The sequence below is a fragment of the Notolabrus celidotus genome, chromosome 5 (assembly GCF_009762535.1).
Source record: "Notolabrus celidotus isolate fNotCel1 chromosome 5, fNotCel1.pri, whole genome shotgun sequence".
Taxonomy (NCBI): domain Eukaryota; kingdom Metazoa; phylum Chordata; class Actinopteri; order Labriformes; family Labridae; genus Notolabrus; species Notolabrus celidotus.
The window spans coordinates 17,060,320-17,085,837 of NC_048276.1; the positions used below are offsets into that span (position 1 = coordinate 17,060,320).

General features: G+C 37.1%; 2 protein-coding genes across 13 annotated transcripts in view; one reads left to right on the forward strand and one right to left on the reverse strand.

Moving 5' to 3' along the window:
• Positions 1 to 1,777, reverse strand: part of LOC117812252 (protocadherin-1-like) — a 451,145-nt gene extending 449,368 nt beyond the window's left edge. For all 10 annotated transcript variants that reach the window (XR_004631169.1, XR_004631171.1, XR_004631172.1 and 7 more), the window contains exons 1-2: positions 1,667 to 1,777; positions 1,021 to 1,151 (exon numbers count right to left, since the gene is read on the reverse strand). The gene's annotated coding sequence lies outside the window, so the exon portion shown is untranslated. The remainder of the gene's footprint in view (positions 1 to 1,020; positions 1,152 to 1,666) is intronic.
• kcnip1b (Kv channel interacting protein 1 b) overlaps positions 1 to 25,518 on the forward strand; it is a 31,464-nt gene that overhangs the window by 1,201 nt on the left and 4,745 nt on the right. The window contains exons 1-2 of one of the 3 annotated variants that reach the window (XM_034682920.1): positions 18,200 to 18,529; positions 24,440 to 24,564. In XM_034682920.1, coding sequence (XP_034538811.1) covers positions 18,472 to 18,529; positions 24,440 to 24,564 — 183 coding nt within the window. In that variant the 5' untranslated portion in view covers positions 18,200 to 18,471. Of the gene's footprint in view, positions 1 to 18,199; positions 18,530 to 24,439; positions 24,565 to 25,518 lie in introns of those variants that run through there. The other 2 variants (XM_034682918.1, XM_034682919.1) reach the window with 2 other exon arrangements.

A 25,518-nucleotide genomic window follows, 5' to 3' on the forward strand; every position in this document is an offset into this window, starting at 1 on the left:
AAGTCATCAGCCTTTCACCATGTTATCAGAATCAGAAATACTTTATCTATCCCGGGGTGAAATTCAGTTGTTACAGAATGCTCTTAGACACAGTATGAAAAAGTCAAAATATTAATAGAAAGAAGAAATAAAATAAGATATAAATACAAATGAAATAATATAAAGTATATATAAATACTTATAAAGTCTTTTGCTGTTCAACATGAGTTTCAGCTCACAATATAGGAACATCAGTTCAACAGTAACAATAGTACAGGGATACGGAAGTGCTCAAATGTTATACAGTTTGATCTAGAAAGGAAGAAAGTCTTGATCCTGTTGCTCAGGAGCATATATTAGGAATAAAATAGGTTGTATTGGGGACACTGGGATGGTACGTAATTCAACTAGTGCTGCACCAGTGGCAGCTATATTTAACCATCCACCAGAGAGGGATGGAGCGTAGTGGCTCTTGTACATATGGGCCATTTAAACACAGAGGCCAGCATTGTTTGAAATACCTTCATAAGTTTGTAGTGCACAGTTGAAGTTTACTATTATAAACTTTTTATTTTATAGTTTGAGGTTTTTTAAGTCAAAGTAATGGAACAATATAACATTACCAATTTGGTTAGACTTTTTATAGGTCCACAATATAAGTTAATTGCAGGGACAACAAAGTTGAAAAAGAAGGGTAGGCTGAACACCGTCTCTAAGCTCTTTAGAGTTAACACATTGCATGTGCTTTCATTTTATGGAGTGAAACAAAGTTGATTGACCAACTCTGATTGCAAATCAAAACTATTAATGATCACGACTCACTTCAAAATATAAGTTGTGCAATATCAAAATTATTGCTTTACCTGATTTTGATTTGGAATGTCATACCACCACTGTCTCCCCTTATTCACTATCAGTTGTGGAAACTGACAGTTGTCAAATCTTTACTCAGTTGCATAAAGCCATGGATGTGATAGTGGTAATGCTCATTTCTTTGCATAGTAATAAACAGAAGGTGTGTGGGTTTGCTTATGGAGGTACCTTTCACTTGCAACTGATTAGGTTTCTCTTGGATTTCTTGTACACTCTAGATAAGAGCTCAATGATGAGGATCTGTAGGCGTCATCTGTACCCCCGCCTTAGGCAACAGCTGTGATGCTCTTGTAATGCCCCTAAACATGGAGAAAAAACATGATATTAAATAAATATGATATTATATATATTATATCATTCAATCAAAGTAGTAGCAACATAAGTTAAATCATTCTTCAAAAACAATCATTTAAAAAGCACACAAAGTAAGCTAGTAAGTGTATTCTCTTTCTTTTCAACAACAACAAATGCAGCATTTACCTTCTTGTATTTTGAAGCACAGTGTATAAACTTTACATGCTTACAAAAAAACTGTCCAGAGACTAGAACAGTTTAAAGACGCATACTGTTCAAAGAAACTGCACAAAATAGAACACAATGTCTAAGTTTGAATTATCGGTCGATACAAAATGTTTGTACTCCACAGGGTTCCCTCTCTGACTCAGCAGGGAGTCAAACTCGACACAAACATTACAGTTCCCCGTTTAACTTCCCTCAAACTTACTCAGAATGTTATATAAACACTCTCCTGAGACACTTGGCTTGTTGGAAAATTGCTGAAGGAAAGTTTTACAGCTCAAAAACGACAACATACCTTCAAAGTGGAGGAAATTAGGCACGAGTGACGAAAGGACGCTCACATACTCCGGACGCGTTAATTAGGAAAATGATCTCAAGTGCGAGAAGAGAGAAGCAATCGATCCTATGTGCTATGATATGAAGACCAGGTCTGTAGATCACAGAGCAAATCCATTGCAGTTTCAACATAACAAATTCATATTTCAGTTTTTGCTAAAAAAAAAATGAATAATACATGAATTAATGTAAACTGAAACACTACAAAAAATGTAAGCATGCACACATTTTAAATTTTTTTATTGAGTGTATTTCTCATAACTCCTGAGACCCGGCAATTGATTTTTGTCCTCTATGGAGGACATGCAATTTAGCCATCTAAGTTAAGCACCATATATGCAGTCTGTAAAACCCCCACTGTCCTGTGAAGAGGACATCCTGGGCCTTCTAGTGATGTAGCAGAATAACTTTCTTTTCAAAATGGCTGCAATCTCAACTTCCACATTTTAGGGCACCAAAGGAGGTGAAGGATCATTTTTGTTTTGCAGATATCATGTTTCTCTTGCAAATAATCAAATTTATTCTTCAATGTAAGAGTCTTTACCTCAATTTAGTAAGATTTCACAAATGTACAGTAATTTTAACCCTTTCAAAAAACAACTTTTATTCAGTGTCCTTTGTAGTGGACAGCAGGACTAAATACATCTGTGTTTAACCAATTTCCGTACTCCAGGAAGTGGGCTGAGTGAGGCTGAGAGGATTTTACATACACACACACTCACACATGCACACACACACATGCACATACATGCACACGCGCGCACACACTGAAACATCAAATCAGTACAAACATTGATTTAGGTGACTTTCAAGGGTTGAGTATGCATTTTAAAATGATATTTTAATGTTCTGATGTGTTCCCACTATATAAGTGTTTTAATGTTCATGAAATGACATGAAATCTTAACAGAAATACACAAATCCATGAAATGATATGATTACATTCTGTGACTTATCAAGACCTGATGTCTGCTACAAGGGACAGATGATACAAATTAAATTAACAACATTATTGATTTTTAAAAATCTGTTTCAACCCCAATACTTATGTTATCTAGAAAAAAATAATATCAAAACTTTTGTTCTTCTGGGTCTCCGGAAGATAAATGAATAGATTACTTTTTATTGATTTCAATACAGACACTTTTAACTTGCAATAGACTTGTTAAAGTGTCTAACATTTTCGATGCGTCACACTCTCTTAACTTGTTTTAGTGTTCATCTGTGTGTTAAAAGCCACTGGCCTCTCTGATCCTTCAGTAAAGATTTACTTTCCACTTTAAAAGCAAAAGCCAAAATGCTGAGTCACCAAGTCAGAATGCAGCCCCAAGTGAGTCAAAGATCAGAAATAATGCACTTGTCTGCTCCTTTACTCGCAGAAGGACCTGTGGTGTGATAGAAGCTGAATTCTAAATCCACACACACAAGTAATAAAAATTTAAATATTTGTACAGCTGCAGGAAATACCCAAATTGAACTCTTTGTCATTGTCGGGCATGAGTTTTCTTTTAGGGGTTTTCTTTTCCACAGAACATCAGGGTACACTGATTCTGAAGCTGACACAATTCAGTACCAGGAATCGACTTTTTAAGGGTGATGAAGTAAAGTTCATAAAATACAAAAGAGCACAATCACAGCAAGAAACAATGTAAAAAAAAAGTCACAAAACTATGGAATTACAGGTGTAAACTTTCTTCTTCTCAAAGTTTGCTGCTTAAAAATTTTGAAAACCAGTAGAACTATTCATCAGTTCGGATTTAACAAGCTATTTAGTAAGAAGAAGCTTCAAAGCCAGAGGCTTTTTAACTTGGATCCTAATACAAGCATTCTCTACAGTTTAAAAAAAAAATTTATATCAATGAGAGAAACATCATTTGTTTAACCTGTGTACAGATCAACTGACCAAACTCTCAAAAAACACTTTTGCCTTATCATTTGGCTTCTTTAAGGTGAAAATAAAATACTTTCATGCAATTTAATAAAGCCTGCTGTCGGACAAACCCTAGTGTAGTGGCTTTCTCAGCTACTGTGCTATTCCAGGAATAATACAGCCTACTTACACTTTGGCTGCATGGGTGGACAATCTAGGTCATGCAATGCAGCCACATATCTGATAGACTGTGGATTATTCATCCTTTTATAAAATAACAAAGAAATATGTGAACAATCCTGAGTGTAGCTTTTACAGTTAGGAGATAATCTCCAGCTGCTTGGAAATAATGTATCAAAGTGAAATATGTGGAGCAAAACATTCAGACATCGTCCTGTGGGTAAAGGCAGCACTTCTACAGCATCTGTATATTGTTCATCATGCTTGCACTTTTTGGCTTTTGTTTTGACGGTTTAAGAGCATGAGACAGAGCTTAAAAGCTTTGAAATTACTTTTTCAATAGCCCTGGATGGGGGGGGTTGTTTTGTTTTTGACTCTCTTTTGGATGCAGCCACTTTTGTAGATGTCAATTATCTTGCCCTCAGCAAGCTGACAAGATGATAAGTTGAAATGGAGAGTGAAATCTATTGAATATCTAGTCCGCTGATGTCGTGTCTCTCTGAAAGTTTACTGCTTCACCCCTGATGTCCTTATGTGCCTTTGTGATTGTGGCAGAAGCACTGACCTTTGGTTACTTCAGGTTAAGATGTTTGTGCATTGAGCCGCACAGGGGCTGTGTCTTCATGCAGTTCTACAATTGAATGTCACAATTAAGTGCCTCTTATGATGTATACTAACTTATAGATTGACTTAAATGTGAGCAATAAATTCTTTCATTGCTGGTCTCTGAGAAAATATGGATAGCTCTCTAATGTAACTCAACAACACTGGATTTAATATACAAATGGTACGGAAATTCATACCCCTACACTTTTTCTCCAGCCATATTCCAAAATGGATTAAATTCATTTTTCCCCTCAACATTCTACACATAATACCCCATAATGACAAAGTGAAAAATGTATTGTAGAAATTTTCACACATTAGTTAAAAATAAAACACTCCAATATTGCATACTGTTCGTATTCACACCATTTACTCAATACTTTGTTGACGCACCTTTGGAAGGGGTTAGAGCCTCCAGTCTTCTCAGGTATGATTCTACAAGCTTGGCACACCTGGATTTGGGGAGTTTCTCCCATTCTTCTTTGCACATCCTCTCAAGCTCAATGAGGTTGGATGGAGAGTCTCGGTACACAGCTATTTTCAGGTCTTTCCAGAGATACTACATTTGAATGAGAGAGCACAGTAAAAGTATCACAAAACAATTTAGTGCAAAGAAAACACAATTAAAATAGAAGTGTATAGAATACATTTAAACTAACCTTTCTTATAAACGTGTAATGAAATATGTGAGGTAAATTACAGAAGCACCAGAAAAGGTCCTCTTTCTTGTAGCTCTTATGTAGTTGTTTTAATTTATCCAGCCAAAGCTTGTAGTTGGTTGCTTGACTGGTAGTTTTGTGCCCTCGAGACAAATTGAGAATTAAAAAAAAAACATATTGTCTATCAATTCCATGGGAAACATGCATTTTTGCCACATTTTTCACCTCTGGCTGTTTTTCAACAGACAGAGGTGAAATAGTAAACTTTAGAAATGTGCTGGATTGATGTGATGTAACATGTATGATCTGGTTATCCCTGCCGTCACTCTTTCTATTTTGAATTAATAACCGTTGTCAAGGGTTTTGACCAATCAGAATCAAGTATTTAACACAGCCGGGTGTAAGAAAGGCTGGTAATTGTTATTGTAAGGTTTGAACTGAAAAGACAAATAGATGTGTTATAAATGAGAAAAGCTCAATAAGTAGGTTTTTACAAATTATATACAAATTTATAAGAGGGGTTACACATTAACGGCCAATCAAAGACAACTTATGCATTTTTAAACTTAAGACATTTCAAAATACTCAACAGCATTGCAGCTTCTAATTTGGTCTTTAAGTACAAATCATGATGAATTTACTGTCAATCAGTGTGCCTGCCTACTACTAATTCAAAGTTGTGCATTGTGCACTCACATTAGGATTTTTTTTTTTTTAAATGTTCAGTATTTTTGTTTTCTGAACCATAAAGAGACTTTCATTTAGAAGCTATTCTTTACAGTATTAATGTATTTGGCCTCTCATATAGTTGATTTAAAGCAACAGAATGTACCATTTACCATACAAGATCGTTTTGAAGCATGAAAATGTGTAGAAATAGAAACAGCTGATCTAGTTGGTTCATACCATATGGCACTACATCTTTGTTTCTTCTGTGTGGATGCAGTTCTGTTCCAGTTTGAACCTTTTTCTGCTCAATTAACTTATTATCACGTCCCAGGAGTATCATTTCTGCTCTGTTGATTGTGCAGAGGACATGTATGCTATCGTATGCATGGAAGAAGACATGAAAATTTGCACACACATGCATGTTCAGTTTCACTCACGCAACCATGTCAGGTATAAGAGAAAGTAAGTCCCTCATCTCCAACCCTTACATATCCCATAATTTGGTCCACAACTTTTAAAACGTCATTGTGCCGTAAAAAGTTTTTCTTTACTTTTGTATGGATGGTGAGAGAAGTGGAAAAACCAAGCGGAAACCTCTGGTCTAAAAATACGAGTCCAATATGGAAGTATTATAAACTGCAGTTCATCAAGGAGGCTGGCTCCAGAAGTACCGGAAACCACATACACACCAATTCAGAAAAGACGATCTTCACAGCAGAAGTAAACATGTTTACAGCCTGGTACAAAAGACAAGTGTAGTCTGGATAGCTCATTTCTCGATCGGCACACACTGTACAAGGGGTGAATTTTTTTCTAACGCGGCAATTTTGAAGATATTGAGATTACGAGTCTTCCAATGAGAGGCACAGCTGACTTGATTGACAGGCGGGAACACTGTAGCTGTTGGCTAGGAGGCTCAAAGCCCGCCTCTTTACATCACAATTGCACTGCTGTAGACGGTTGGTCTCAAAACAGCTCTTCAGAAACAGATGGGTGACATCACAAATTATACGTCCATATTTCATACAGTCTATGGGAAGAACCTGCTCCTTATGGCAGATCAGTATATATAAAGTGGGGATATTGAAGTGTTAAGGATCACAAGTTGAGCTTGAATAAGAAAACTACATGTTTAATACCAGCCTCTGCAATGTAAGGCTAGTAATCATACACACACAAACACACATTAGCTAACAAATAGTAATACATTTTGGCAGCCAGGCGTATCGAGCAATTAGCGCTAAGATTAATATCCCTATAACACTGTGTGAACACATTCCTAGGATATAGTCTAAATTTAGGCATTTCATGAATTGGATTCACCATAATGTTACTTGAGAGAGAACAAATGAAAAGCTTTACTCAGTAAAAACTATGTCAAGAGGCACATAATAGCATCTTAGCTAGCATTAGCTTACTTACTTTAACCCTCCTGTTATGTTGCGGGTCAAATTGACCATTTTTAAAGTCTATTTTAGGCAAATATGCCTTCCAAACCAGCTAAATGCAGCATAATTGCATGGATTTACATGGTTAGTAATGGAGTTAAAGATTAGATGAAAATAATGTGTATTGGGATTTTTTGGGGTTCTGACACTTTTGGGTAATTAAATTTGCCTCGGGTCAAATTGACCCAGGAACATTATTGCTGTTCCAGAGAAACGAACATAAGAGGAGGGTTAAATGATGCTGCCAGGATGCTGCATAACAAACAGTTGACCAGACTTACTAGACAGACTGACCAATGCGCCTTTCCCAGTGGATATTTTTAAACGCTTTACTTTGTTGTCAAAAAGTCCATTTCTTTCTGAATTTTCCTCAGACATGGCACATATGCGTTCTTCTGCCTGAAGCTCACTCATCAGCTGTTTGGATAATGTGGACATAAGAGAAACCCTTTATTAAGTTAACAGAGAAAGAATGAGACTCAAAAGAGAGAGAGGAGAAGCTCTGGATTAGTCGTTCAGTGCGCTGTAGGCGATGAACCACATATGTCCAAATGAATATGCTTTTGAAGACAAAGTAAACTGCTGACAATTTTCCGAGGAGAGTTGTAAGTATAGTAGAAAAGTGCTTTGGTTGGAGTCAGTTAAAATTAGCCTAGCTTCCCATCTGGTTCTCTAGACCCTTTCTGACCAGCATTCCCCGTTGTCAATACACTTACTATTGACAAGTAGGCTACCTCTTACAACCCCACTTCAAAAAGAACAAAATCTGCCTTTAATGAAATGCTAGGACTTTATTTGGCATTTGGCAGAATAAGCTAAAGGCTACTTCTCTTTTTAGCCACATTAACTAATCTTTGGCAAAATTTTTCTCTCTAAAAAGAAATATGTGAAGGTCAAGGAGGTAAGTACTGAGCCATAATTGCTCATACTGTAGTATTTATTTTCTTTTGATGTATTTTTTGAATAAGGATGAAACTTAGTTTAGAATTTAGTGACAGCCCATATGTATTGTATTTGTAGCCCACTCAGCCTCTGCTGTTCAACCAAGGCAAAGCAGTCCAACTTAAAAAAAACAAGTCAAGGCAAGAATTGACAGAATTTGGGCACACGTGCTTGTTCTATTACAGCCACGTTCATGTTTTAACACATCTTTTTCATTTGAACCACTAAAAAATGTAGCAATGGATGTGAAAACATGCCCCATGCCCCATGCTGCACCTGTCCTTCTCTATCAAAAGTCACATGTGTCCTCTAAGTGCATAACCTTGCAGCAAGTCACGTCATCCCCCACTGCAGATACAGCCTCAGATCTATTGCCTGTGTAGGTTCTTGTCCAAACTGCACCTCTATATGTCCAGCATTTCTCTGTGTTTGTTAACCGTTCTACCAAAATATTCTTTTCCTCCCACACTCCTACTTGTCTTTCTCTTCTTCTTCTGCCATAAAAGCAGTAGATTGGAGCTGACAGTGTGTCTTTGCTTTTAATTTTTTACATCACCTCACTACACACTTTTATGTAACCGTCTTCTAGATTTATTTTTATCTCGTGCCCCCTCTATGTTGTTGATTCTTCATGTTAATTCTCTACACCATTTTTTTTTTAGCGATGAGTTATTTACATACAGATTATTATTTTTTGATAAAAGTCAATGTTGCAGGGAACAAGTTATTCATAGCTGGGAGATGTTAAGTAATGTAGTAAGCTGCCACGGACACAGCCCACATGCTTTTATATATTATTAATATATATATTTTACTAAGTTTATTCTTGCTCATGCTGCATTTAGTCTGGGGCAAAATGAGCCTGCAATGACAACCCAAGCTGCTTACAGTATCAGGAAATATTGTGCTTTGCTGCCACCTGTTGGTCAAAGAGCATCACAACTTAAGAATGGAGTATGCCATCAGTTCTCTAGAAAGAAAAAAAGGGTAGGCAAAGAAGGTCTGATAGTTACTTTGGTCTGAGCAGGCAAATTAGACACACAGATGCAGTCTTCATCACATGTCTAATCATACCCTGAGGGGGAAGTTGAAAGTTGGTCTATGTTTGCATACTTTTGCTGAATTAAAACAGTCACACTTTTGATTTTTTAACACAGCATGAACATATGTTTCTCAGCACTGTAATGTGAACAGTTTCCTCACTGTAAAGATTACAGCTTGCACATTATGAGGACACATGTTTGTGAGATAACAAGACTTCTACTCTGAGCTACCAACTTTTTAAGTATTGAATCTAGTTAAATTTCAAATAAGCATTTAGAACAACTCAGTGACAAAGAAAAAAATACAAAAGTTACACAAGATGGCATTTTCTAAAACTTTTACTAATATACGTATATTTATTAGTTTACATTGGCATCAATGTTCATCTTGAATACCTAAACTGTGTTTAATTCATATATTATCAAAAGGTCTATTGTGAGAATGAGGCCCTGAATAACTGTTTTAATTTTTGTTCAGTTATCATGGTTATTATATTATCTTTTTGTCTGAAGCTTTATCTTTCCAAAAATGTAAATCTTGGTTGTTAGTTTTAGTATTTCTGTATCTGAAAAAATCAGTTACCAAAACCACATAAACACTAAATATATTATATAAATATTAATTGATATTATTGATATTACTTTAATGATACCCGGTGGGGGAATTCAGTTGTTACAGCAACCCAGACATAAGTCTCAATTAGTAAAATAAAATAAGTAAAAATAAAGATAGATAATAAAGATAGAATACAATTTAGAAATACACAATGTTACAATTTAGATAAATCCGAATGTTATAAATGGATTAAATAGCAGTAATTACAGGCAGTATCAAAAATGTTTCAGTAGTGACAGGTTCACATGGTGTGATTATGGTTGGTAATGACAGAATAAGCAATATAATAAATATATATGGGTATATAGTATGACAGTAAATTGCAGCAAACAATAAATATATTTCCGAATTAACTATTAAGGTCAACTTTCAATAAAAGTAATGAAAAATTACCCTTTCTCAACATTATATTAGCTTTACATGCTAAATGCTAAATCTCAGCAGCACAGTATCTATCATTCATGTGTCAAGCAGTGTTAGATACAATAATTCATCATGCAGCGCCTTTTTTGCTTCATCAGATTAATTCTTCCATCTGTCACAGCACAACAGTTTTAATATGGAGCATGCAGGTAAAAGAGGAATGTCCAGTAGCGGTGCAGAGTAGCAGAGAAGAAATTATTTAGTGAGGGGAGTTCTCTTACATAACACAACGGGAAAAATAAACTTGTCAGGTGTGAAACTGCTGAGTCATGCCGAAACTAGAAAGACTGCACTTTCCCCCAGACCTGAACAGGTTTTAAATCATGACTTTTACTGCCTCTTTCAAATTTCACTTGATGTAACATACTTTGGATTCAATATATTTTATCACATTAAATGAGCAGGGTATGACAGATAAGTGGAAAACAAAAAGGGGAGTCCGTCTCAGGTGCATTCCTGGGATTATGTGTTGAATTAGATCTGCTTTTCATACTATTAAAGAAAATGATTAAGATGAATGCAGTGGGTGTACAATTACAATTTGTAATTCTACCAAAACAGGGATTTTGGTGTCTTTGTTATAGGCACTGGTTTGAGCAAAAATGTGTAGTCTGAAGAAATGGCTCAGAGGTCATATCTAAGTAAGGTGATGGTTTTATTAATCAAAATATGTCAAATACCCCCAAAAATCAAACAAAAAAAGTCTTAAGGAATATACCAAATCAAACAAACTGAGACTCAACAGGAAGAATTGAATGTCTACTCTTTTACATGCGTTGGGTCTGCCTAGACTGGAATAAACCATTGGGAGTAAGGGAAACCACAAAGTAAGAAACCCCACTGAAATAAAAATCAGCAGCATTGAGCGAGCCCTCGCACCTTGCGCACAAGGTGTAGCACATGTTGGGTTGTGGCAGATGTCCAGACGTGGAGCAGAAGCAGAGCTTGTATCCGCTGTGGTGTCCTCATGGGAGAAAGAACAGTCATAACAGTTCTGAATTTTAATCGGTTTTGAACACAACATGACATTTGAATACACTTGCCCTTGCATCCCAAAGCTCTAAAATAACATTTCCTCGGTCAAACCAGAAGTAGCTTCGCTCCTGCTATGCCGAGGAGCATCCCAAAGGATTGTGGATTGAGGACAGAAGAATGAGGAGAGATGAAGGGAGTCAGGGGAGCCTCATGCGGATACATGAGAGCAGCCTTCATAGAAGTCTTAAATGACAGGTCTCTGATACGAATATCACTCACTGATTGGACGCTGCTGTGGACTTCATCAAAACTTAACGTGTAACTTTAAGGTTACATTTTTTACAACAACAATACAAAAATATGTCTGAAAATAGCTGCTGAAAACATTATAGTTTGTATCTTTGATGTTAGACACAATTACATTGTGTGAGATTATTTTCTTTACGTGTGAAGGAGTACTATTAATATTATTCATGTTTAGTATTAATAGATAAGGTTTATTTTTGGAGCATACAGTACATTTAAGGTTATTTTGGATAATTTTCTGTACAGTGTTTGTCAATAATAAAAACTGGGGGGGCCTTTTCTTTTTGCCTGCTGTACTCTCTGGGGATCTCACACCTTTACTCTTATCAGTAAAATTGTGATCAACCCTGTCAAACTCCACAGACTTACCCTTGGGAGTGTTCATTCGGTGGGTTTTGTCATACCAGAAGACTTTCGGCCCCCTCTATTTGGCCATGAAAGCCTCCACCAGTTGAGCAGCTCTCCGATCCCTCTCTGGATTATGTTAAATGACCAACACTCTAACTTAAGGTGACAGTATGCTTAGAAACTGCTCAAGAATTTGCGCCTCTCCTACTTATTCTACGGTTTCAACCATTTCTCCTTCGATTGTAGAGCTCCAGAGGAGTCAACCTTGAAAGAATATCTGGCTCACATAACTTTAATGATACGTTTCTTCATTTATCTCATACTTTGCTAGAATAGCGTCTTTGACCTTGTCATAGTCCAAGGATTCATTTGTGTCCATTGCAATATGGGTACTTCTGACCTAACCAGTCAGATATGGAATCAGCTGCACTGCCCACTCTGCCCTAGGTACTCTGTAGACAGTGGTGAGGCACTCAAATCTTGTCAAATATCGTTCAGTGTCATCTCCTTCTTCTAATTATGGAATTGTGGCTCTGCCCCAGATTGCTGGCCCCACTGGGTAAGGAGTGTCGCTGTCAGGCGGTGGATGTCTGCCAGACTCTGGAGATGCCGAAAATGTACCCTTCCTTTCTGGGTCATTGTTCTCCATACTCCAGATACTTAAGCTGTATAGGGACACTTCTTCGCTGTCCTGCTTGTAGGCGTCTCTTTCTTGGAGTTACATCTACCTATGAATGAGGGAACACAGCTGATCAAAGCCTACCTTGGGACACAACTGTATCCACCAGCCCCCCAGTCCCCCCCTGGACCTCTGATCAGTTAGGAGCACCCCTGGATCATACTAGTGTGCCTGGCTTTATTCACTCTGCATTTCTGTGTGCTCCCAGTGTTGTGGCGTCCTGGCTTCTTCTGACTCACCAGTGTCAGTGACATCCCACCACTGCCACCAAACGTACAATTATTATACTATATATATTCTAATTCTACACAGAAATCTATTGATTAAAATGGCTCTGAATTAACATAAATATTGAGGGTAAATTGAGTAAATTTGATTCATCTTAATATTATGGTCTTTAAAACTGTGTCCGTGCTCAGCTTGCCATTGTTCTAATGTGCATTGATCTTTCATCCGTTCAGCAGTGCACATAGCACAGTTGTAACAGCGCCGGTGCTCTGATTTGATGAGAGGACAAAGTGGTTAAAATATAATGAAGAGATGATGAACTCCTGGGTGCTCGTCATTCTACAGGCTAATGTGATGCAGAGAGGCAGCTCCAGATGGCAAACATCTGTCTGGGGGATTTCATTGAGTTACTTATAGTTATCTGAACTTTACCCTCCATCTTTAAGTGTGTGTATGTCGGAGTGTGTAGAGGGGTTACTTTCATTGGGAATAGGAGAAGTGGAGGGGAAAGATTGTTCAAACAGCTGATGTCACTTAGAATTTATGTTTCTTTCCCAAGGTAAAATCCAATTCAAGAGACTCGGGCAGTTTTCAAAAAAAGTTGCAACATGAGATGAAAAAGACATCCCTTTATTGAAGTGTGATAATATTTGAATGAGTGATCTTTGAAAGCATGAGAGGTGTGTATCAACATTATGCATGACTCCAAATGGCTAATGTTGTCTCTTTTTTTTTCCTTCACCTGCTATTCAACTCAAGCCTAGCCTGCTTCTCGATTACAGCACTTCAGCATGAGGGAAGCATGAGCAAAGAAGGAGTGATGCATGGTCCCATGGCTCACATATGGGCTAAACAGGTGCAGCTTAATTAAACATAGATTTGTGAATAATAGCAATAAATAGACACCTCTCTGGTGCTTAAGTACAGTCATTGTGAAGAGGAAGCAGGTGGAAATACATTGAAAAATAGATAAATGGTCTGCCTTTTTTTCTCAATTACTGCATAAATAAACACTTTTTCTATTTTTAGACATCTTCAGTTAAAAAAATATCAAAAATTATTTAATTGGTGGGTTGATTGGTGAAGTGTTGAGGTGCACAGACTCTGGATAATGTGGCTATATTTCCATCCATTGTAAGATGTGAAGCCAAAAAACAGCTTATATAGAAGTGCTCCCCGTCCCCTACTGCATACAGTTTAAAATCCTCCTCCCCACCCACAAAGCCCTTTACCACCAGGCCCCTTTCTACCTCACTGGCCTCCTCCACCATCACACTCCTTCCCATAACCTGCGTTCCTCACATGCCAACCTCCTGTCTCTACCTCACAGAACCAAGCACCGAACCTGGGGGGACAGAGCCTTCTCCATAGCCGCACCCACCCGCTGGAACTCACTCCCCTCTCATATCCAAAACTGCTCTGATCCTTCAACATTCAAACCTCTTTTAACCCTTTAACGCCAAGCGTATCATATTCGATACATCAGTTTTTGAGTCCTCTACATCATCAGTGTGATATATTCTTTCTGAAAAAAACTGATGTATACAATCAGATACACGCAGTGCATGGATAATCCACCAGGTGTGAGTAATTCATGCACCAGAAGGACGTCACCTGAGACATCCAAAATGTCAGCTGTGGATCAAAGACCCACTCAAGGTTTTTCAGGGATATTTTTACCAAGTTTGAAAAACTTTCCAATTGTTCCTGAAACTTCAAGAGGAATAGTTACTGGATTGATGCAATGTAAAATTGATAAATATTTCATAACTTAATTTATAGAAAAACCGTATTGAAAATATGTGTATCAAAAATAGATACAGCAGGTATTTAAGGTCAGTTATTTGGAGATCTGTCAATCATCATTTTATTACATTTCAACATACAGTCTTTTTATTATTTAAGAACACATTAACATGACATAATGAGGTATATTAAGAGTATAAATTGAGATATTTATAATGTATATTGTATTTTTATATATGTAACCTGCTGTATCATGATGATTGATGACTGGTTGAATGTTACCATGGCTCCCTAGTAAATAATTCTCCTTTGCTCATTGATTTCCACTAAAAACTGAACAATTCAGAGAAGAAATATACAATACATTAAGGTTTTTTTTGTTGTTTAGTAGATACAGAATGTTTATGATGTTGTCATGCAATATGGAAAGAAATAATTTAAATTTTTGAAATTACTTTGGGAAACATTTGAAGGAAACTCAAAGTTTAATAGGTTAAAAATGTTGTTTTTATTTGTTTTAGTTTGTTTAAAAAATAAGAAACTTTGAGCAAAAAAATTGCACCAAAATACCTGAGCATCAAATATGATACAAATTAAAACTCATATGAAAATTGGTATTTTCTTATTTATTTATTTAATTTGTCAGAAGGTGTAAGAAAAACTCAATTTTCAAAGAATTAGAATTTTCTGACAATTATTTGATGGTTCAGGCTTTACAGGATTAAAAACTCACCTTTTTAAGTTAGCTTTTAATTAGTGATTGAACTGTTGTTTTGTTTGATCTGTGTTCCTTGTTCCTTGCTTGTATTGATTTTAACAGTTGTACAGTGTCTTTGAGTTTCTGAAAAGCGCTATATAAATAAAATGTATTATTATTATTATTATTATTATTATTATTATTATTATTATTATTATATTTCATATACTGGTATTTAACTTTTGTTTTAGTTTTTGAGAATGCTAAGTTATAGTTTAGGGTTTATCATTTGTTTTAGTGCTATTATGTTAGATGTTTTTTTGTAACTTTTTTAATAAAAACTCAGAACATCATATAATTGAAATATATATATTCAAGTATAAAACATGACCAACCACAACTACCCACTTAAAGTAAAACGTAAAGGATATGTGGCAGTCATTGTGCTTGCAATGAATAGTTTGACAAAGACAAAAACTTAGGACATTTCTCTGTAATTAAATGTCAATAGATATGTATATTACAGCGATGATATGATACATGATTATTGTGAGAGTCTCTTTGGTGCTTGAACTCTACAGAGAGGTAGTTTGATCAAAGGGTGCTGGCCCTGAGCATCAACAAAATCCATCCCCTTGTGGAGTTCAGACCCTGGTGGTGGAGGTGTTTGCCAATGATGCTGTCTGAGGCTGAGGAGATGAGGAAACTGTGAAGACTTGGGGTGGAGGGTTGCAAAGAAGTAAATGAACTGGAGAAAGAGAAACCCATATTTCAAAAAATACAGCAGCAATAAGATGGGCTGCAGTGAGGTGTTGTTGAGGTGTTATTGGATAGATCTGACCAGCTGGTGAGAACAGCTGATGACCACAGGAGATATGAGTGTGTATATGTGTAGAGGAGTGAATGCTTTATGGTGTCAATGGATGAGCACGAAGAGTATAGTCTTCCCCAGACTCATTTTATTTTTGCTAATTTTAAGACGTAATACAGTTAAAAAAATATTATCAGTTCTTAGCAAAGACTTGTCCTTATTTAAATTTTTGTTATGGAGAATCTTTTTATTCCAAAGTTTCTTTATTGGATTTTTATGCACAGACAAATACACTGTAGGTTTTGTGATACATAACAGTTGGAACAGAGTTCTGTGGATGATGTTATACAACACATTAACAGAAACGCCCTTAAGATCCCACCCACCCATGAACACTAATCACTTCACACACACACCTCACATTCATACCGACATTAATAAGGGGTAGACAAACAAAACAAATGCAAAAGAGCAATACCATGTAAATACATTAGGGAAAGCAAGATCACACAGAAATAGTTGATTATTACTTGAAAACAAAAAGCTAGTGCATTGTGCAAGTCACTCAAAGCTTCAGAGGCAGAGGTAAAGTGCAAAGATGAGTGACAGATTAATTTTGTTTTTCAATAAATGGAAAAAAAAAGATAAAGAAAAAAAAAAAGTAACGATTACAAAAATAATAATAATAAAAAAAGGGGGGAAAGGTAAATAAATGGAGAATCTTTTTGACTATGTATATTTTGTTTTCAATCATTTTCACTAACAATATTTAATACTATAAAATGATCGTCATTAACTGAACTGCTCAGCGGTTCACAGAGGCCAACTATATAATGATATAGCCTGATCTTCTCCAGCTGCAATATTAATTAATGTACACATGAATGCATTAATTATGATGTCCATTAGCTATAACCACTCATCCAGGGAGGAGCTCTTAGCATGCAGCCACAGAACAAACTCATACTCATACTCTTTTATCTGAATTGCCCTAGACTTTTCTAGGCAGAAAATGTGGTGTGCTACTTATACTTTCCAATTTTTTAAGGGAGTGTTTGAATGCATGGTTGTTCCTTGAAATAGGGTATTTCGACACTGTGATACCATATCAGTGCAAAAAAAGGGAAGCTCTTTTACAACTGGGTGAAGAAAGGAGTGGGACTTTCAGGAAACAGGTAGTCTGAGAAGGCATAGAAAACATGGCAGCACATGAATTTTTAAAAATGAGAGCAGTTTTCTGAATTCCCCCTATACAGGGCACGAGGGAGAGAGATAGAGAGCGTAGAATATCTGAAAAGGCTACATTTTCTGCACTACAATCTTTACCTTCACAACATGTACAGTTGACCTCAGATCCAATCCCAAAACAGCTTATAACCTTCCCTAAGCATATTGTTCCATCATTTCCTCTTACAGTGAATGATTTTGTTCAAGTAGAAAAGGCTATCATAATATAATCAACTCTAACTTCTGCTTCCAACAAGGCTGTTTGGTTTTTAATGCTCAGCACTTGCAGGGAAATAAACATTACTCACTCCTGCTGCTTTGCCTCCTCTAATGCACACAGTCATTTTCTCAAATTGAAGCTGCTCAGTGAGAATGCATGGAGACCATTAAACACTCTAATGTTCTTGTTTCTATCACAGAAAAGGAAATCACTCATTCTTTGTTGCCCTCTGCAGTAAAATAAGAGAAGGAGGACAAGGTGTAGTCACGTTGCTGTGGTGAAAAAAACACATGGACTCAAATGGACGGCAATTACAGCCAACTACATGCTCATTGTGGTACAAAGCATGCGTCACAGAGCAGAGCACTAAATGAAGTGGTATTGGACTCATCATCGTTAACAATACGGTTAAGTGTGTGTGTGTGGTTTGTGTGTACTTGTGTGGGAGGTTTTGACATAGCCTCTTAGCCCACTGACTTAGCCTACTTTCAGGGACAGCTTGTCCCAATGTTCTATCCCAAAATGAAGGGGAAAAAGCAGATTTGTGGGTCAGTGTTGAGGATTAGTGTTAGTGTGTTACTCTGCAGGACATGGGAGCTCATGCAGGGCAGTAAAGAGAGCAATGAATAAAGAAGATCTGTCAGCTTTAAATGTGCGCCCTTCACCTGCTGCAATTCATTTGTCAGTGGTGTTATTACTGTGTAAATCAGTTGCCAGCCCTTCCACAATAACACGAGTTGCATGAGGAGGCAGGGCGCCTGAAAGAAGGGGAAAGGCTGACAGATGAATGAAACAAGGCACAGGCTGAGGGGAGTGGCGCAGAGCAGATTATGTGTGTGTGTGTAGGGAGAGAGAGAGAGGATCAGAAATCCAAGAGAATCAACTGAAAGAAGAGAGTCGTCTCTCAGTGAGTGATCTGAAAGCAACAGGGGGAGAAGCCCCTTTAAGATTCAGAGGCGTGCAGGCAGCTGAAGACTCACCGACAGGCTGACAGAGAGGAGCGTGGAATAAACAGAGGGCTGTTGTGACTCTCAGGGTTTGTTTGACCGGGCTGGTTTCCACAGTGACAACATGGGTGCAGTGGTGGGCACGCTGACCATGCAAACCAAGCAGAGGAGACCGTCCAGAGGTACGTCAACGACAGTAAAAAAAAAAAAGATAGAGAGGAGTAAAAAGAGCTACATACAGCTAAGTGAAAGAGATACCAGACAAAGAAAGAACATCCAGTTACCATTAAGTCAAATTACGATCTGTTATGTGTGTCTGTTTCTGCTCTATTGCATGTGGCAGATTTGCACATGTGGCAGAAGAATTATAATTTTTTTTACCATCATTCTGTGAATTTAGTAGAAAAATATTGTGCAGAGAAGTTCCAAAGAGAAGCATGTTTGTGTTTGTTTCTGTGCTTTTTTTCTTTGTTTTTCCTATTCGAACATGTGACAGAAGATATTATATATTTGTACACCATATCTGAGCATTGACAAAAAAATGTTCCACAAGGAGGTTAGAGAAAAGAAAGAAAAAAGGATTAGCAAGTACAAAAATTGCATAGATATACAATGTAAATGAACCAATGGATTTAATGTATAATTTTCTATATAAAAATAGTTTAATATAAGAGTTTTCTTCAATGAAAATGCATTGATATTCTCTTCAGGAAGTGGTAGCAGAATTTTTAGGATTAAGCGACACAGGAGGTGTGAGCTGTGAGTCGTAGCACGTACTGTGTTCATGATGGAGAGATTACAGTGTGCCATGAAGTAGGATGCCCTTGAAAACAACCAGAGAGCTAAAATCACAGCCCCTGACTCTGTGATTATATGTGTACGTATATATAGGTGTGTTTATGTGTGCGCGCATGTGTGTTTGAAGGTGTGAGAAAGTGAGTGACAGAGAAAACAGGAGGAAGACGAGGGGTTCAGGCATGAGCGTGCGTATTAACAGGCAGCTCACATATCATACCTCTCCCTTGCCTTATGCTTGAGATCCTCGTCGTCATGGAGACTGGGTTATGGGGCATAGGAGGAGAGAGAGAGAGAGAGAGAGAGAGAGAGAGAGAGAGAGAGAGAGAGAGAGAGAGAGAATGAACAATCCTCGACCGGGATGGATGATGAATTGATGGCAGATAAAATCCGTGAAGCGGCAAAGCAGAGCAATTACTCTTTGAGGTTGGACCTTACACCCCACAAGACGAGGGTGAGGGCTGGGATTCGTTTTTTAAGAAAGCTGAAATGAAATCTTACTTCTTTGTTTGGATTACAGCCCTTTATACACATGTACTGAGGTGGTCTTGTTTTTTTTTAGCTGCACTGAAGTTTGTCTTGTGTTGCCAGCTGAGCAGAAGTAGTAAGATAGGATAACACGGGATAGGTAAGACTTTATTGATCCCAAGAAGAGGATACAAGTATCACAGCAACAAGGGCAACATGCAGGCCAGAGAGAGAGAGAGAGAGAGAGAGAGAGAGAGAGAGAGAGAGAGAGAGAGAGAGAGAGAGAGAGAGAGAGAGAGAGAGAGAGAAGCGGACTACAATAAAAACAAGATTTAAATTGAAACAAATCATTATTTAGCATTATGGGTAAAATAAAGGTCCCTGCATTGGCTAAAGATCTGAAGCAACAGCTGCAGTTTTTACATTTAATGATAAATATAAATGTACTTGACAACAGTCATAGATCTGATCTTGAAATGATCTTCAGTGTAGTCCAAAATAATGGAGAAGCAATTCTTGTCAAGTGTTACATAAAACAGACACTGGGGTAATTCAGATAATGACATAATTACAATTACAATTACAAGATAATGACATACAAAGCTACCAGCAGCAGCTAGTTAACTTAACGTAGTTTAGCATCAATAACAGCTGAGGAAAACTGCTCTTTCCACACACATCATCTCAACATGTTACTCATGACAGTGTTATGTCTTCTTTCTATCCTCCAGAGTCAATATAAGTACAAAGATTAGACATACAGGAAGTTTTACACTTGATCAGTTTTTAGCTGTTTATGGTGCCTGCTTTGTGATTTTTCTACACCATGAGGTTGCAAGGCAACAAGCATGGATTCCAGGAAGTTACTTGATTATTCAAACAAGATATGATCTGTTACATGGCCAGTTGTTGGATTTTATTTGGACAGAGTCAAGGCTGTTTAATGACGCTTTTTCTAGTCTTAACACTTAGTAGGGGATAATGCATAGTGTGCAGGGGGTTATGCAAATTAATATCCTGACAGGAAGAGTTTCTTAGTTGCGTCACCACCTGCTGACTATGCATCATCTTGCTTATTGTCCAATTACCAACTACAGATGTGAACTAGTTTACAAAAAATATTGATTAAAAGTGGATTTATTTATTCAAAAACTAATCATTTATATAACTAAAAATATGGTCGCCCTAACTCTTTGTTCAGTGACACTTCAAGGGCACTGGATTCTTATAAGCCTCCATTTCAGTTCACAGTTAAGTTAAAACATTATTATTATAGTTTATATATATATATATATATATATATATATATATATATATACATACAGTATATTAGACTGAACATTTCTATTGAAAGCTAAGTTAGACAAGGATGTACTGCTCTTCTGCATAAATATTTTTGTTGCCATTTCTGTATCTATATCCTCGAACTTTCATTATTCCCTGACTCACAAGACCAGCCTGGGACATACACATAAATGTTTGAGCCACAGTGTCAACAGGCAGAGGTGACTTGGACCAGACTTCTTTCTGCTGATTGATTTCATATGACGTTTGTCGCCAGGTGGTCCCTGGCATCACTTTTGCTATTGAGAATTAATTACTGTTGATACAGAGTTTTGACCAAGCAGCAACCTCCGGTCTCAAACTATGAGGCCCATGTGGAAGTGTTATAAACTGCAGTTCATCGAGAATCCGCTTGAGGCTGGCTGCAGAAACACCGGAAACCACATAGACACCAGTTCATAAAAGACGATCTTTGCAGCATTAATAAACATGTTTACAGCCTGGTTCAAAAAACGGCTTGGCTCTTCGTAGCTAATATCTCTATCAGCACACACTGTACAGGGGGGGGGGATTTTTTTCAAATGCAACTGTTCAGAAGATGTTAAGATTAAGAGTTTTTGCCCAAATAAGGACATGACTGACTTGAACACATAACTATTGGCTAGGAGGCTCAAACTCTGCCACTTCACGTCACACTCTGCCTGGTTGAGTTCCGCATTTCCAATATGGCTGCCGCCGTTGATTGGCTTCAAAACAGCATTCAGGAACAGATGGGTAACATCACGGATACTACATCCATATTTTATACAGTCTATGGTTTTGACCAATCCGAATCAATTATTAAACACAGTCAGTTAATAAGCTAAGCTGAAGTTTTGGTTGCTGGCTGCAGTGTTATCTTTACTTAACATAAATTACTTTGATTGATCCTCTGAACCAGTGCTTCAATTAGATCTGTAGCATTTTGGCATCCAGTCACTCATTTTGTTTACGTGGCCTGAAGCTGCTGCTGTATTTGATTTGAACAGTGTGACAGAGCTGCAGTTTGTCCATAAAATCACCACCTGACACTCACTAATTATCTCCATCCCTTCATGTAACGTGTCCTTCCTTCTCAGTCCTTGCTGATCCATGTTTATGTGCAGAGCAGCTGTTCCCCACTTACATCATCAAGATTCCTGCCTCTCATATAAGCACCAACCCTGGAAATGTTGGTTAGAGTATCTGTCCGTCTGTGCGTGAAAATCGTTTAGGTATAATGTTGTAATCCCTCCTTTTTATTACCAATGAGCTTTTAAACCCCCTGGCTCTTTAGGGATAGTATCTACTTGTAAATATCAATTACAAAATCAATATCTCTCCACATCACGCTACTAAGATCAATATATCAATATTTTTCTTTCACTCATTCCATTTTTATGTCCTCTAAACATATTGCATAGTCCTCACCTTTTTTTCATCACACTCCTTCTTTCCCTCTTCCTCCATCTCCATGCCTCACCCTCGTCTAATCAACACCTCTTCTTGTTTCCTTTTCTCGCCCTTGTTTCGTTTCATCTGTTCTCGATCACACCGTCAAACAACACCTTTTTTATTTTTTATAATGTGATGTTTTTTATTCATAGGGAAATAAATGTATCAATTGTGTTTGACACAGTTTTCTTATTCAGTCGATTCAGTTAACCAACCCTGGTCATACTCATCCTGGTTGTCTATTGCCATGACAACAGGAGGCAGGAAGATCAAAACAGGAGCTCAGAGGAAGATTTGGAAAGCACTACCCATACAATGTTATCTTCATTTCTTTATTTCTTTATTTATTAGGATCCCCATTAGCTTCCACATTGTGGTTGCTAGTCTTCCTGGGGTCCACACAACAAAACAAAAACAAGCAAACTGTTATTTAAAATCACACATTATTCGTAAAACAAAGATGCAATAGCAGTTATTTTTAGAGGAACCACTAAAAGAACAGATCTCATCATACAGTTAGTTCTAGGACTTGGTGTTAGCAGATAACCAGTGCTCACATGACGCATCGTATACCTATGATTAAAACCAGTATATATCTGACAGCAAATAGTACAATTGGGGAGTGTTTAGTAAACAGAAAGGTTCTTTAAAAATGGCTGAAATTGAAAAATCTTGTCAAAAGCTATCTCTGAATATCTAATTCACAATTAATCTCTTATGCTTTCGTCTTTTACATAACTTATTATTTAGCATGAAACTAATATGGTAGCCTCATGAATACAATTCGTAACCTATATATTTGTAAACCTTGAGAAAATGTTTGATCTCAGTAAACACATGTTAATGCATAACAGCAAGGACCTTGTTTCACAGACTGTGAAATAAAATGAATAACAAGTAAAAGAGCATGATTCCCAGTTACAACCAAAAGCAATTATGCAAATGCATCTAATCTGAGCTTCAGAACTTTTTATTGCATTCAGTTAAAGCTTAGAAGTTGAGCACAAATTAGATGTTTGATCCAAAATTCTAATTAGGATCGCCTCTGGCATATGATTTATGGTACCAGATACAGTTTCAGTGTCGAGGATTAATCCTGACACTGCTGCTGGAAGGACTGAATAGGATGAGTCACCACTGCCGTCCAAAAAGCCTGAAAGCATTACATTTGTTTTAATCTTCTTTTCTAAAAGACTGACTGAGCCAATTGATGCTGCCACAGCTGGTACAATGGTTGTTTGAGCTTGTGCATGAGTATAAATGTGTGTTCTTTTTTTTTTTTTAATGACTGTGGATATTAGCAGGAAGTCTGTGTGACAAAATCATCCAGAGTTCCTCATATCGAATCACTCAGTTAAATCAGTGTATATTGCATCTGAGAGACCAGTTGGTATATAAAATCCTACAAGTTACAGCATGTGTAAATATGTCATCCTGACACACCAAAATAAAACTGCAGATGTGTGCAGTTAACATTGTGTACATTAAATTAATTCAACATTTTTTTCCTAAGGGGCTGGCTCTGAAAGTGAGAGCAGTAACTTCCGCAGAGCACCTTGTTTGTCTATTTTCACAGATGTTTGCTCATGTGATGTCAGTGAACTCATCGGTTTGTGTCCACTCTCTGTGTCTGGATATTAGGGTTGCCTGGTTGCTGGAGACATTCGTTCTTGCCCAAAGCAGGACCATAGCTCCTCACTTCATTAACCACTATCCATCTCCACAGCAGCCAATACTGAGCCCCATGTCGCCATTAATAAAACCCCTCTTCTCCTGATGGGTGATCTATTTGTCAAGTACAAGTAGCTCCCTTTTTACCTTAATGTGATCCTCTCTCTACTTTATTATTCTTCTGCTTCACCTGCAGCGTAAGCACTTTTTTTCTGCTGTCTAATCAGATGTTTGATATGTTTCTTTGCAGGCTTTACATTCTGAAGCTTTGCTGCGTTGTCGCTTTTCTTTGGGACACAATGTTCAAAAGATGACAAAGATGATATGGTGAAGAGGGGTTTTATATGTCTTGACATGATTCTGTGTACTAAGGAAGTCTCTCCCTTTCTTCGTCTCTGTAGATAAATCCGATGATGATCTGGAGATGACGACGGTGTGTCACAGGCCAGAGGGTCTTGACCAGTTAGAAGCCCAAACTAACTTCTCCAAACAAGAGCTGCAGATCCTCTACCGCGGCTTCAAGAATGTAATCACACTCTTTGTTTTATTTCATAATTTTTATTCATATATATATATATATATATATACATATATATATATGAAAACATACAGAGAATGTGATACAGAAATTGGGATTGAGATCTATAGTACAACATTGTATTATATAATTATCTTTGCCATATTATATTATGTTATATAACATTATTGTTTACTAAAACTCACGGCCATATTACACACCCATATTTATTTATTTAATGCTTAATCTGTCATAACTGCACCATAATCACACCATGTCAACCTGTTACTACTGAAACATTTATAATACTGCCTGTAATTACTGCTATTTAATCTAAATTCCATTGTAACATTGTATATATCCAAATTGTATTCTATCTTTATCTATATATTTTATTTTTACTTATTTTATTTTACTTATTGAAACTTATCCTTGATTGTACTTAAGTCTGGGTTGCTATAACAACTGAATTTCCATCCCCGGGGGATCAATTAAGTAATATCTTCTCTTATCTTAACTTCTAAAATGAACTTTCAAGTGAACCATAATGTGACATCTATGCACATGGTTTCAATTTAATTAAGTTTGTCAAGTCTTCAGCCTCTTAGCTGTATGAGGCTAAACTTTACAGTGTTTAAGGTTGGATGCAAATGTTAGAATGCCAACATACTACTAGTGATAGAACTACTATGCTGTCAAGCAGGTACAGTAGGCTAATGCCAACTTTGATCATTGTCATAGTTTTGTGTTTTAGCATGCTAGCATTTTAGTTTCCTGTTTTTACATGATAACGTGTTAGTTGTTAAATAATAACTTTGGCTGGCTGGTGTTGCTTGACAAAGTACGCAGGGACCTAGACTGATTTACCAGTAATCTGCTAGCATGGTCTAGCAATGTTACTTTACTATTATTGAACCATTTTTTGCTCAATTTTTGTGGAAGGTAGGTGATAAAATGATGTTA